General features: G+C 37.7%; 1 protein-coding gene across 3 annotated transcripts in view; it reads right to left on the reverse strand.

The window, feature by feature from the left end:
• LOC133552698 (palmitoyltransferase ZDHHC5-B-like) overlaps window positions 1-13,442 on the reverse strand; it is a 48,695-nt gene that overhangs the window by 24,690 nt on the left and 10,563 nt on the right. For all 3 annotated transcript variants that reach the window (XR_009806752.1, XR_009806751.1, XM_061900087.1), the window contains exons 3-7: window positions 8,801-8,922; window positions 3,707-3,864; window positions 3,458-3,630; window positions 3,267-3,369; window positions 3,095-3,186 (exon numbers count right to left, since the gene is read on the reverse strand). Coding sequence is in view for 1 of the 3 variants with exons in the window: in XM_061900087.1 (XP_061756071.1) it covers window positions 3,095-3,186; window positions 3,267-3,369; window positions 3,458-3,630; window positions 3,707-3,864; window positions 8,801-8,922 (648 nt within the window). In the remaining 2 variants the exon portion in view is untranslated. The remainder of the gene's footprint in view (window positions 1-3,094; window positions 3,187-3,266; window positions 3,370-3,457; window positions 3,631-3,706; window positions 3,865-8,800; window positions 8,923-13,442) is intronic.

Raw genomic sequence — 13,442 nt, forward strand, 5'->3', positions numbered from 1 at the left:
GGGTATAAAAACAACTTCCCAAAAAATGCTCATTCTTTCACAAGAAAGGATGGGGCGAGGTACACCCCTTTGTCCACAACTGTTTGAGCAAATAGTCAAACAGTTTAAGAACAACGTTTCTCAAAGTGCAATTGCAAGAAATTTAGGGATTTCAACATCTACGCTCCATAATATCATCAAAAGGTTCAGAGAATCTGGATAAATCACTCCACGTAAGCGCCATGGCCGGAAACCAACATTGAATGGCCGTGACCTTCGATCTCTCGGACGGCACTGTATCAAAAACCGACATCAATCTCTAAAGGATATCACCACATGGGCTAAGGACCACTTCAGAAAACCACTGTCACTAAATACAGTTCAATGCTACATCTGTAACTGCAAGTTGTTAAAAGAAAAGGTGATGTAACACAGTGGTGAACATGCCCTTTCCCAACTACTTTGGCACGTGTTTCAGGCATGAAATTCTAAGTTAATTATTATTTGCAAAAAAAATAAATAAAGTTTATGAGTTAGAACATCAAATATCTTGTCTTTGTAGTGCATTCAACTGAATATGGGTTGAAAAGGATTTGCAAATCATTGTATTCCATTTATATTTACACCTAACACAATTTCCCAACTCAAAGTTAAACTGAAGTTTATGCATGTTTTAAAGAAAACTAACATCCATAGATTTTTAAGACCTTTCGAAATCGTAATCAAGACCTTTTATGAGATTGTAGGAGAATTTTAATATGTAAAATTATTAGAGATGGCCGATAATATTTAAATGGATTAAAATGTAATATCGGAAATTATCGGTATCGGTTTCAAAAAGAAAAATGAATGACTTATTAAAATGCCGCTGTACGGAGCGGTACATAATCCGGTAAAACGCTGACGTTACGTCTCCCAGTCAGCAGCCCCTCCCCTCTCACACACACAGCACAGGAGTTGCAACACGACTGCAGCATGAAAGGTTTACTGGCAATGCTTGATGACCTCATCAAACCGCCGCGAGCATAGCATAACAACAAGAGTGTTGTTGCGGGTGCTGTAGCCGTGGCTAACAAGTGATCTCCCTCGGTGACTGACTAACGACACCATGTCAAATACGTTAGAGCAGGGCAGATTGAACCCAGTTTATTATAATTTCCTGTTATACAGTATACCAGGCAGCCTTGCAGTAAAGGAGGACTATGTTGTTGTTTACTTTATTACTCTAGTATACTCTGGACTGAAGCTGTGTGCCGTCACTGTTTTTGTAGCTGTTGTTTTGAGGCATGTTTAAAAAGAATAAAAAATAATGCACTTTGTGAAAGTCAAAGTATAGTATTTCCCATAGTTGTAGTGGGTATCAGGATTATCTGAGGGAGAGCATGTCCCAAATTCCAAGCTGCAGTTTTGAGGCATGTTAAAAAAAATTATGCACTTTGTGACTTCAATAATAAATACAACAAAGCCATGTTAGCACATTTTTCTACAACTTGAGTTGAAGTTGTTCTCTGCAATGAGGTGGCGACTTGTCCAGGGTGTACGCCACCTTCTGCCCGATTGTGGCTGAGATAGGCACCAGCGCCCTTCGTGACCTCAAAGGGAATAAGCGGTAGAAAATGGATGGATGGAAGTTGTTCGGTTTTTTTGGAAAACCTTGTTACATTGTTTAATACATCCAGCAGGCCGTCACAACAAAATTAGGCATAATAATGTGTTCATTCCACAACTGTATACTGTATATCGGTTGATATTGGAATCGGTAATTACGAGTTGGACAATATTGGAATATCGGCCAAAAAGCCATTATCGGACATCTCTGAAAATAATTGAATTCAAGACTTCAAGACTTTTTAAAACCCTGTATTATGTGCTAAGCTGTTGTGTAGCTGCAGGCTCCTAGTAGCCTATAGCTTACCATGTTAGCCTTTTATAAATGATTTCAATACAATACAAAAAAGGACCAACTGTGTGTGCTTTTTGAGGACATTTAGATGTTAATTTTGCACAAGTATACGCGGTGTACCATGGCCTTATATCAATAATTTTAGATGCAAGCCGATATAGATATATATATATATATATATATATATATATATATATACACGTATATATATATATACATGGATATATACGTATAATGCATATGTTCCTTTGACTGTACATGTATCATGTATTTATATCATACATTATTATTTATATATGCATTATTTACATGTGAATAATGCTGTATAATAGACTATTTATATTCTTCACATGTGAATAATTCTGTATAATAGACTATGTTATTCACATGTGAATAATGCTGTATAAGACTGTATTTATATTATTCACCTGTGAATAATATTGTATAATAGACTGCATTTATGTTATTCACATGTGAATAATATAAATAGTCTTATACAGCATTATTCACAGGTGAATAATTTTGTATAATAGACTGTATTTATGTGAATAACATAAATACAGTCTATTATACAGCCTTATTCACATGTGAATAATATAAATACAGTCTATTATACAGCATTATTCACGGGTGAACGATACAAATACAGTCTTATACAGCATTATTCACAGGTGAACGATATAAATACAGTGTATTATACAGCACATGAATAATGCTGTATAATAGACTGTATTTATATTATTCACCTGTGAATAATGCTGTATAATAGACTGTATTTATGTTATTCACCTGTGAATAATGCTGTATAACAGACTGTATTTATATTATTCACATGTGAATAAGGCTGTATAATAGACTGTATTTATGTTATTCACATGTGAATAATGTTGTATAATAGACTGTATTTATATTATTCACATGTGAATTATGTTGTATAATAGACTGTATTTATGTTATTCACATGTGAATAATGCCGTATAATAGACTGTATTTATATTATTCACATGTAAAAAATACCTAAGTGTTTATTGTCTATTGTGAGCGAACTTTGGAGCTGAATTTCCCCAAGGGATCAATAAAGTACTTTCTATTTTATATTATCTGATACTTGTTTTTTGCTGTAATTTCCCTCTGGGATTAATAAAGCACTTCTGATTCTAATATGGGATCTGACACCCTAAAAAGAGCAAAAAGAGAGAGAAAAATACTGACCTAGGTGCCAGTGAGCTGCAAAGTACATGTGAAATATTCCTCACGCAGCCATTAGTGAAGGGATTAACGCCTCCACGAAACTTCCCTGTCACCTACAGTGGACGACAGGCAGAGGTAATAAAAAACAACGACCATCATAAAGTGTTTTCTTTTTACTTGTAGAAAAACTGACCTGTTCATTTGTGGTGCGACCCCGTGCCACAAGCACAATATGGAACCCGGTCAGGCCAGCGACTGGGACAAAAAACATGCCAGCAACGCACATCACAACCATACTGGTGGGGGATGAGATTAAGGAAATGTACAACCAAATACATGACAGAGATGCCAGAATAAACAGTGTAAATAGGGGGTGAAGGATACGTCACAATAGCGTGTGGCGTGTCGAGTTGCTGGTGATGGTGCAGCGCGTAAACGAGCCCGAAGCCAAACACGTTGACAATGTGGGTGGTGAGGGACAGCAGGAAGAGGAAGAAGTAGCGGTAGTTGCGTCGACCGATGCAGTTGTTCACCCAGGGACAGTGGTGGTCGAAGTCCTGGCGGAGCACAGCGTGTATTTATTAGGAACAGAATAACAAGCCTGCTCTACTGGATGTGGCGGAGAAGACTTACCTCCACACAGTTGTCGCAGACCGAGCAGTGTGAGCAGCGCGGGGGTCTGTAGAAGCGACAGGTGGAGCACCACTTCATGCGCACCTGGATGCCTTTGATCTCCACCGTCTTGTAGAGAGGAGCGCGGAAATCATCCTCTTTGTCCTCGTCCTCCTCCGCTACGGGGTTAAAAAGAATTGTAAAACAATTAAGAGCAAAATAAACACAGCATCACTTCAGAATGTCACAGTACGTGTGGGAATTTTGGCGCAATTTTGCTGTCAAAATTGGATCTGGAAATTATCCTTCACACGTTCATTTCATCTGGTATTGACTACTGCAGAGTTTCCCACAGCGCTTTGTTGTTAAAGCGGCTGCCTTAACAACAAAGATTAAATATATATATATATATATATTTTTTTTTTTTTGTCCTGTAAATTAAGCATGATGAGTTGAGCATATGTCAGCATGTGGCCCCGCTTTCAAAGGCCTACTGAAAGCCACTACTAGCGACCACGCAGTCTGATAGTTTATACATCAATGATGAAATATTAACATTGCAACACTTGCCAATACGGCCGGTTTAGTTTACTAAATTGCAATTTTAAATTTCGCGCAAAGTATCCTGTTGAAAACGTCGCGATATGATGACGCGTGCGCGTGACGTCACGGATTGTAGCGGACATTTTGTTCCAGCCCGATCCCAGCTGTAAGTCGTCTGCTTTAATCGCATAATTACACAGTATTCTAGACATCTGTGTTGCTGAATCTTTTGCAATTTGTTTAATTAATATCGGAGACGTCAAAGAAGAAAGATGAAGGTGGGCTCAGCCCAGCCCTGCTCGCTGCCTTCGCTTCGCCTCGTCGAGAAACGTGGCTTCCCTCAGAGACACTGTCGGTCACCGTTCCCATGGCCACACCCCTCGACTTTCAGGTACAACTATATAATCTCACTAAAACACTATTAAAATAATAAGCAGATAAGGGATTTTCCAGAATTATCCTAGTAAATGTGTCTAATAACATCTGAATCACTCCCACTGCCCTTTTTTTTTCTCGTCTTTCACTCTCACTATCCTCATCCACGAATCTTTCATCCTCGCTCAAATTAATGGGGAAATTGTCGCTTTCTCGGTCCGAATAGCTCTTGCTGCTGGTGGCCATGATTGTAAACAATGTTCAGATGTGAGGAGCTCCACAACCCGTGACGTCACGCGCACATCGTCTGCTACTTCCGGTACAGGCAAGGCTTTTTTATTAGCAACCAAAACTTGCGAACTTTATCGTGGATGTTCTCTACTAAATCCTTTCAGCAAAAATATGACAATATGGCGAAATGATCAAGTATGACACATAGAATGGACCTGCTATTCCCGTTTGAATTTCAGTAGGCCTTTAACTCTTTTTGAAACGCTATTTGCAAACGTTTATTTACAGTAAGTCATTAAAGTAAAGTTCAAGTACCAATTATTGTCACACACACACTGATAGTCTCACCCACACAATAGGTGTGGTGAAATTTGCCCTCTGCATTTGACCCATCCCCTTGTTCACCCCCTGGGAGGTGAGGGGAGCAGTGAGCAGCAGCGGTGCCGCGCCCGGGAATCATTTTGGTGATTTAACCCCCAATTCCAACCCTTGATGCTGAGTGCCAAGTAGGGAGGGAATGGGTCCTATTTTTGTAGTCTTAGGTATGACTCGGCCGGGGTTTGAACTCACAACCTACCCATCTCAGGGCGGACACTAACCACTAGTCCACTGAGTAGGTAATTAATTAATTTGACTTAGTCAAATGTATATACTAGGGGTCGGGAACCTTTTTGGCTGAGAGAGCCATGAAAGCCAAATATTTTAAAATGTATTTCTGTGAGAGCCATATCATATTTTTTAACACTGAATACAACTAAATGCGTGCATTTTTTAAGTAGGACCAACATTTTTACAGTATATTAAGTGGGGGTGTTGGAAAAAATCGATTCGAATGCGTTGTGCGATTCAGAATCGATTCTCTTTTTTTTTTTTAATTATTTAAAAAAAAATATATATGTATATATATTTTTTTAATCAATCCAACAAAACAATACACAGCAATACCATAACAATGCAATCCAAAACCAAACCTGACCCAGCAACACTCAGAACTGAAATAAACAGAGCAATTGAGAGGAGACACAAACACCACACAGAACAAACCAAAAGTAGTGAAACAAAAAGGAATATTAACAACAGTATCAATATTAGTTATAATTTCAGCATAGCAGTGATTAAAAATCCCTCATTGACATTATCATTAGACATTTATAAAAATAAAAAAAAGAACAATAGTGTCACAGTGGCTTACACTTGCATCGCATCTCATAAGCTTGACAACACACTGTGTCCAATGTTTTCACAAAGATAAAATGAGTCATATTTTTGGTTTGTTTAATAGTTTAAAAAAAAATTACATTATTGCAATCAGTAGATAAAACGTTGTCCTTTATAGTTATAAAAGCTTTTTTAAGAAAATCAACTACTCTGCTAGCATGTCAACAAACTGGGGTAGATCCTGCTGAAATCCTATGTATTGAATAAATACAGAATCCCTTTGAGTCGAAAAAATATCGTTTTTGAATCGAGAATCGAATTGAATCGAAAAAAATCGATATATTATCGAATCGTGACCCCAAGAATCGATATTGAATCGAATCGTGGGACACCCAAAGATTCTCAGCCCTATTATTAAGTCACTAATTGTTTTTAATAACATTGTTATTTTTTGAACAGGTGCGGTAGAAAACGGATGGATGGATTAAAATGCATGAGGATGTTTTATATTTTGAACGTTATTAACATCGTGATTACCAGCGGAATTATTCATTACTTATCGTGTTAAGCAATCTCAGCTGAGATTTATCAGAGAGCCAGATGCAGACATCAAAAGAGCCACATCTGGCTCAGGAGCCATAGGTTCCCTACCCCTGATATATACGATACGATACAATAACGACTTAGTAAATATTGACTTCCTAAGATAAAATAATGACATACTTAGTATCTCAGTGACTAGGACTGTTTTCTGTTTTGTTTTTACTTGACCGAAAAAATATCAGGATATATATCGTATATTGCCACTCAGCATACGGAGCGGAAAACACAACCAAAAATTGTAGGCTTCTTCACCACAGTCTGTAGTCTATTGCGCCCCCCCCCCAGTTCTGTGGTGAGATGGAGACGTGATGGTGGCGACAGGCTAAATTACACTGTTCCTTAGACCCACCCAGCCCCTTCCCCGTCCGTCGCCCTCTTCCTCCTGGAGAGACACCACCTTAACTTACAAATTTTCTGGGGGAAACAATGTACTGCAATTCTCTCTTCACACTTTTCAACAAGTCAACGCTAAAGAGACTTCAGACGGTACAAAATGCAGCTGCCAGACTTTAGATCGATGCACCCAGACCAGCCCACATTACCCCCGTTTTATCCAGTCTTCATTGGCTTCCAGTCAAATTCAATATAATTTAAGATTTGAGTCCTGACTTTCCGTGCGTAGCATGGTGGGGCCCCTCAGTACATCACTGACTTGTTATGCCCTTACTTCTCAGGGTTTTCAGGCCAGGATCCCAAAAACTTATTTTAAAGGGGAACATTATCACAATTTCAAAAGGGTTAAAAACAATAAAAATCAGTTCCCAGTGGCTTGTTGTATTTTTCGAAGTTTTTTTCAAAATTTTACCGGTCTCTGAATATCCCTAATTAAAGCTTTAAAGTGCCTTATTTTCACTCTCTGCGAAGACACTGGCCATTTCCCTGTGACGTCACACAGTGCTGCCAATGTAAACAAACAATGGGAGTACCACAGCAAGATATAGTGTCATTAGCTCGGATTCAAACTCGGATTTCAGCGACTTAAGCGATTCAACAGATTACGCATGTATTGAAACAGATGGTTGGAGTATGAAAATATTGAAGAAGAAACTGAAGCTATTGAGCGAATAGCTATTGACGCCATAGCATGGCCGGATAGCTGCGTTAGCATCGCCGGTAAAATGTGCGGACCAAACGATCAGGACTTTTGCATCTTGTGACACTGGAGCAACTTAAATCCGTCGATTGGTAAGTGTTTTTTTCGCATTAAATGTGGGTGGAAGGAAACGTAATATAGTTGCAAATGCATCTGCAGGTTATCCATACATCTCTGTGCCATGTCTGCCTAAGCATCGCCGGTCAAATGTGGAGACACTCTGGCACATTCAATGGGGGTCTGGCGGCAGACACTTTCGCATCTTCGGGCCAGCGGTGCAACTTGAATCCCTCCCTGTTAGTGTTGTTACACCCTCCGACAACACACCGACGAGGCATGATGTCCCCAAGGTTCCAAAAAATAGTAAAAAAAACGGAAAATAACAGAGCTGAGACTCGGTGTTTGTAATGTGTTGAAAATGAAAAGGGCGGGTGTGTTACTTCGGCGACGTCACATTCTGACGTCATCACTTCCAGCGCGATAAACAGAAAGGCGTTTAATTCGCCAAAATTCACCCATTTAGAGTTCGGAAATCGGTTAAAAAATAGATGGTCTTTTTTCTGCACCATCAAGGTATATATTGACGCTTACATAGGTCTGGTGATAATGTTCCCCTTTAAAACCCTGGCATTCCAGGCTATGGCTCTCAGACTCTGGAACAACTTGCACACTTGACACTTGTAAAAAACATTTGAAAACTTCTCTTTTTAGTAAAGCTTTTAGTTAATGCACCTTTTAACTATCATTTTAATCACCTTTTTATGATGTTGCCCCTGTTTTTTTAAATTGTAAACAGTGATTTATCTTGCGAGTGAAGTGCTATTATTTTGAACACAACTGTACTAAATAATCAATGAAGGGAGAAGTCTGGAACCCCCAGGTTCTTAGCTTTCTGGAAATGTGGCCCCCAAAGCAATTTAGTTGAATATCCCTGATGTACCAGACTAAGAATGGGAGTATGGCACGACCGTTTATGCTATAGCAATGTGAGTGTAAAGGTCACAGCAGAGGCTGTTCCCACATTGTATTGCTTCCAGTGCAGCAACCTAAATAGTGGGCATGGGTACAGTACACTCGTGGTTACGTAACCTCATTTGCAAAACCGGGTTTACCTCGAGGGAAGATTCCAGGATCCATAAAGGTGGCCATGCAGAAGTTGGCCAGGGTGAAGAGGAAGATCACGGCCACGTAGATGGGAATGATGGAGGACAAATACTCAGACAACCACGGGCATCTAAAAAAATAGTAGAAAAAAATACATTGTGACAAGGGTAGCAAAATTCCGGGAATATTCAAAGTTGTAAACTTTCCATGAGAATTAACGAGAATATATCGGAATTAACGAGAATTTACGGGAAATTTATGGCATTAAACATTGAATGCAACATGCTAGATCTGATTTAATGCAAATTCAGTGGAATTTCAACCCTGTGCTGTGCATTCCTCCATCACATGTGCAGTGCATTCTTCCCTCACATGCACAGATCATTCCCAGCATGCTATTGAGGCCACACTAGTATTTGAGCCCAAGGACAGGTAAGTTTAGATGATATTACTCGGGTAAATATATTTGATCAATGGCATTAAAGTGTAATAGAGGTGTAATTGCTTGTTACTGTATGACTGTAGACTACGCCAGCAGACTTCCACTCAAGATAACTAGCTGTTCCTGTACTTGTTAAATGGTTTTGGGGCCAATATCTCGAGCTGGCAAGGTTTATGTACCACTGGTCTGATAATGAACTGAAAATATTTCTCCGTTAGCCATGATGCTAATTTTTTCTATGTTAAATCCCAATGTATCTTTCTTGTAATCTGTAAAGTACAACTAGCAAATACTAAATCAAAAGGTGTAGTTTCCTCTGCCTTCTGTTCTGCTAGCCATTTTGTTGTCATACAAGAATGTAGCTTATAGTTTGCTTTAGCATGCTAATTAACTGTTCATTTATTCATCTAGCCTAGGGGCGTCCAAAGTGCAGCCCGGGGGCCATTTGCGGCCCGCAGGTCATTTTTTAACGGCCCCACGGCACATTTAAAAAATACTATGGAAAAAAATTAAAAACGTAAAAAGTGGTATAAGAGAGCAAACAGGTGAAATGTAACAAGAACATTTTGCAATGTTTACTCTAATAACACAAAGCTGCCATGCATGCTGTTTCTTTCTTAAAAAAAATAGTGAATCAAAATCATTTATGAATTATTGACCTATTCCAGGATCCAATTACGTCACATTGAATATTCCACTTTGAGATATTTTTGGGGGCAAATGTTGCATATTTTGTGTTTGCTATATAAAAACTGAGCTGTTTTTTTTTAAGAATGGCCTAAAACGAACAAACAAAAAACATAAACAACAAAAAAACTTATAATTGTCGGATATATCTGAAGTTGATCTCGAGACCATTGTGTTAAAAGTAAACATTAAAAAAAAAAAAATTGTTATTTTTTAACACTTTAATGAGTAAGACCCTTTTGGATCGGTGTGTTTTGTTTTTAAGTGTCATTGCACACAAAATAATACTGAATTAAAATCAATGGTGTTATGAGTTGTTGACCTTTTTTACGGCTCCAATTATTATATAATCTCAAACATTTTACTTAAAAATTTTATTGGGTGAAAATATTGGATATTTTGTGTTTTTTTCCATAAAAAACATGGTTTTCTTTGACACAAAGAGCATACAACTTAAATCTTTAAAAACGTTATATTAACAGATAAACCTAATGTTGATCTAGAGATTTAAAACTTGAATAATAATAATACTGAATAATGACATATTTTTAACATTTTATTTTTACCGAAACCCAATGGGGTCCCCGGGATGAAGCCTGAGTGGAGGCCTAAATGTATATTTTTTATACATATATTGTATTGTTTTTTAAAATAAATGGCCCCTGCTTGCTTTGATTTTTCAGTGTACGGCCCTCAGAGGAAAAAGTTTGGACACCCCTGTTCTAGCCTATTTCTATTCATTTGTCCATCAGTAAATATTTTTAAAGACTACTCGAATTGTTTAGCTGACTATTTATATCTGTGTGTGGCATTGCATTAATTGATTAATGTGGACCCCGACTTAAACAAGTTGAAAAACTTATTGGGGTGTTACCATTTAGTGGTCAATTGTACGGAATATGTACTGTACTGTGCAATATAATAATAAAAGTTTCAACCATTCAATCAAAACCAATGTAGGCGGGAAGGCTGAGTACATTTTCAAATAGTGTGCAAAAAGCTACATCAAAAATGCCACAAAGAATCAGCAGCATATAGACAAGTGCCCAATAATATATCATTATTGTCATTCCCCATTAATTCCCATATATTACCATTAATTCCCACGGACGGTGTCCAACTTTGAATAATCAAAAAATGGTCAATATTTCCAAACTTCCCGAGCTTAACTTCCCGGAAAGTTACCGGAAAGTTTCCCCACCTTTGCAATAGAGATGTCCGATAATGGCTTTTTTGTCCATATCCGATATTCCGAACTTCTCCAACTCTTAATTACTGATACTAACATACCTACACACACACACACACACACACACACACATACATACATACATACATACATACATACATACATACATACATATATATATATATATATATATATATATATATATATATATATATATATACACACACACACACACACACACATGTACATATTATATATATATACTGTCCTGGAATGAACACATTTTTATGCCTAATTTTGTTGTGATGTCCCGCTGGATGCATTAAACAATGTAACAAGGTTTTCCAAAATAAATCTGCTCATGTTATGGAAAAAAAAAATGCCAACATGGCACTGCCATATTAATTATTGAAGTCACAAAGTGGATTATTTTTTTTAAACATCCCTCAAAACAGCAACTTGAGATTTTGGACATGCTCTCCCTGAGAGAGCATGAGGAGGTTGAGGTGGGTGGGTAGGGGGTAGCGGGGGGTGTATATTGTAGCGTCCCGGAAGAGTTAGTGCTGCAAGGGGTTCTGGGTATTTGTTCTGTTGTGTTTATATTGTGTTACAGTGCGGATGTTCTCCCGAAATGTGTTTGTCATTCTTTTTTGGTTTGGGTTCATTCGTAAGAGTGTTAAAGTTGTTTATACGGCCACCCTTAGTGTGACCTGTATGGCTGTTTAAATGGGTTGTACTTGTATACCGCGTTTCTACCTTCAAGTACTCAAAGCGCTTTGACGCCACTTCCACATTTACCCATTCACACACACATTCACACACTGATGGAGGGAGCTGCCATGCAAGGCGCTAACCAGCACCCATCAGAAGCAAGGGTGAAGTGTCTTGCTCAGGACACAACGGACGTGACCAGGTTGGTGCTAGGTGGGGATTGAGCCAGGGACCCTCGGGTTGCGCACGGCCACTCTTCCACTGCGCCACGCCTGTTTGACCAAGTATGCATTGCATTCACTTGTGTGTGTGAAAAGCTGTAGATATTATGTGACAGGGCCGGCATTTAAGGCAGGGGTGTCGAAAGTGTGGCCCGGGGGCCAGTTGCGGCCCGCAGCTAATTGTTTACCTGCCTGCCACACATTCTGCAAAAATTGCACAATTGATAGTATTGCAAAAATAAATAAAAAAACATTTAAAAACTAGAAAAAGTTGCAATGTTGACACAAAGCTGCCATGCGGGCTGTTTTTTGGTCTTCCTTTATTTAACTTTTTTTTGCCATTGCTCCAAAAAAAATAAAAAAATACACTAAATCTATGTTATAATCAATCATCAATCAATCAATGTTTATTTATATAGCCCCAAATCACAAATGTCTCAAAGGACTGCACAAATCATTACGACTACAACATCCTCGGAAGAACCCACAAAAGGGCAAGGAAAACTGAATTATTGACCTATTCATGGCTCCAATAACTTCAAAAATGTCCTTTTAAAATGTTTTATGTGGAAAAAAATATTGCAAATATTGTGTGGTTGCCATATAAAACATCAACGTTTTCTTTGACAAAAAAAACATAAAAGAAACAAAATAATAGTTCAAAAGTAAAATATACAGATATTGAAGTTAATCTCGTAACTTAAGTAAAAAAATAAGAAAGTAAAAAATAATAATAATAATAATACAAATCTATCACGTTATGAGTGGGGGACCTTTTGGATCCCAAATATATTCTGTGGGATTTTTTTTTACTTTTCACTGTGATTACTCAAAAATATTAAAGAATTAAAAGTCCTGCTTTATTGATCTTTTAGGGCTCTAATTATTAAATACTGCATATTTCAATTTTACTATAAAAACAGAGCTGTCTTTGACAAGGCTTTTTTTTATTTATTTTTTTTACTTTATATCAACTTGAAGATTTACTGTAAGCATTAAATAAAAAAATAATTATAATAATCTGACTTATTTTGAAAATTGTAATGACTGAGACCCTTTATGGTCCCTGGGCGCCCTTAAGGTAAAAAAAAAACAAAAAAACATTTTGTTATGATTTAAAAATGAAAAATATCAAAATGCCCCCACATGCTTAAATTTTTCCGTGTGCGGCCCTCAGTGGAAAAAGTTTGGACACCCCTGCTTTAAGGTTTATTGGTGCTCTGTTCTTCTCCCTACATCAGTGTACACAGCGTCGTTTTAAAGTCATACATTTTACTTTTTTTTTTTTTAAAACCGATACCGATAATTTCCGATATTACATTTTAAAGCACTTATGGGCCGATATTATCGGACATCTCTACTTTGCAACCCTACTTGTGACATAACGTCAAAATATCAGT

Source organism: Nerophis ophidion, linkage group LG05 (assembly GCF_033978795.1).
Source record: "Nerophis ophidion isolate RoL-2023_Sa linkage group LG05, RoL_Noph_v1.0, whole genome shotgun sequence".
Lineage (NCBI taxonomy): Eukaryota > Metazoa > Chordata > Actinopteri > Syngnathiformes > Syngnathidae > Nerophis > Nerophis ophidion.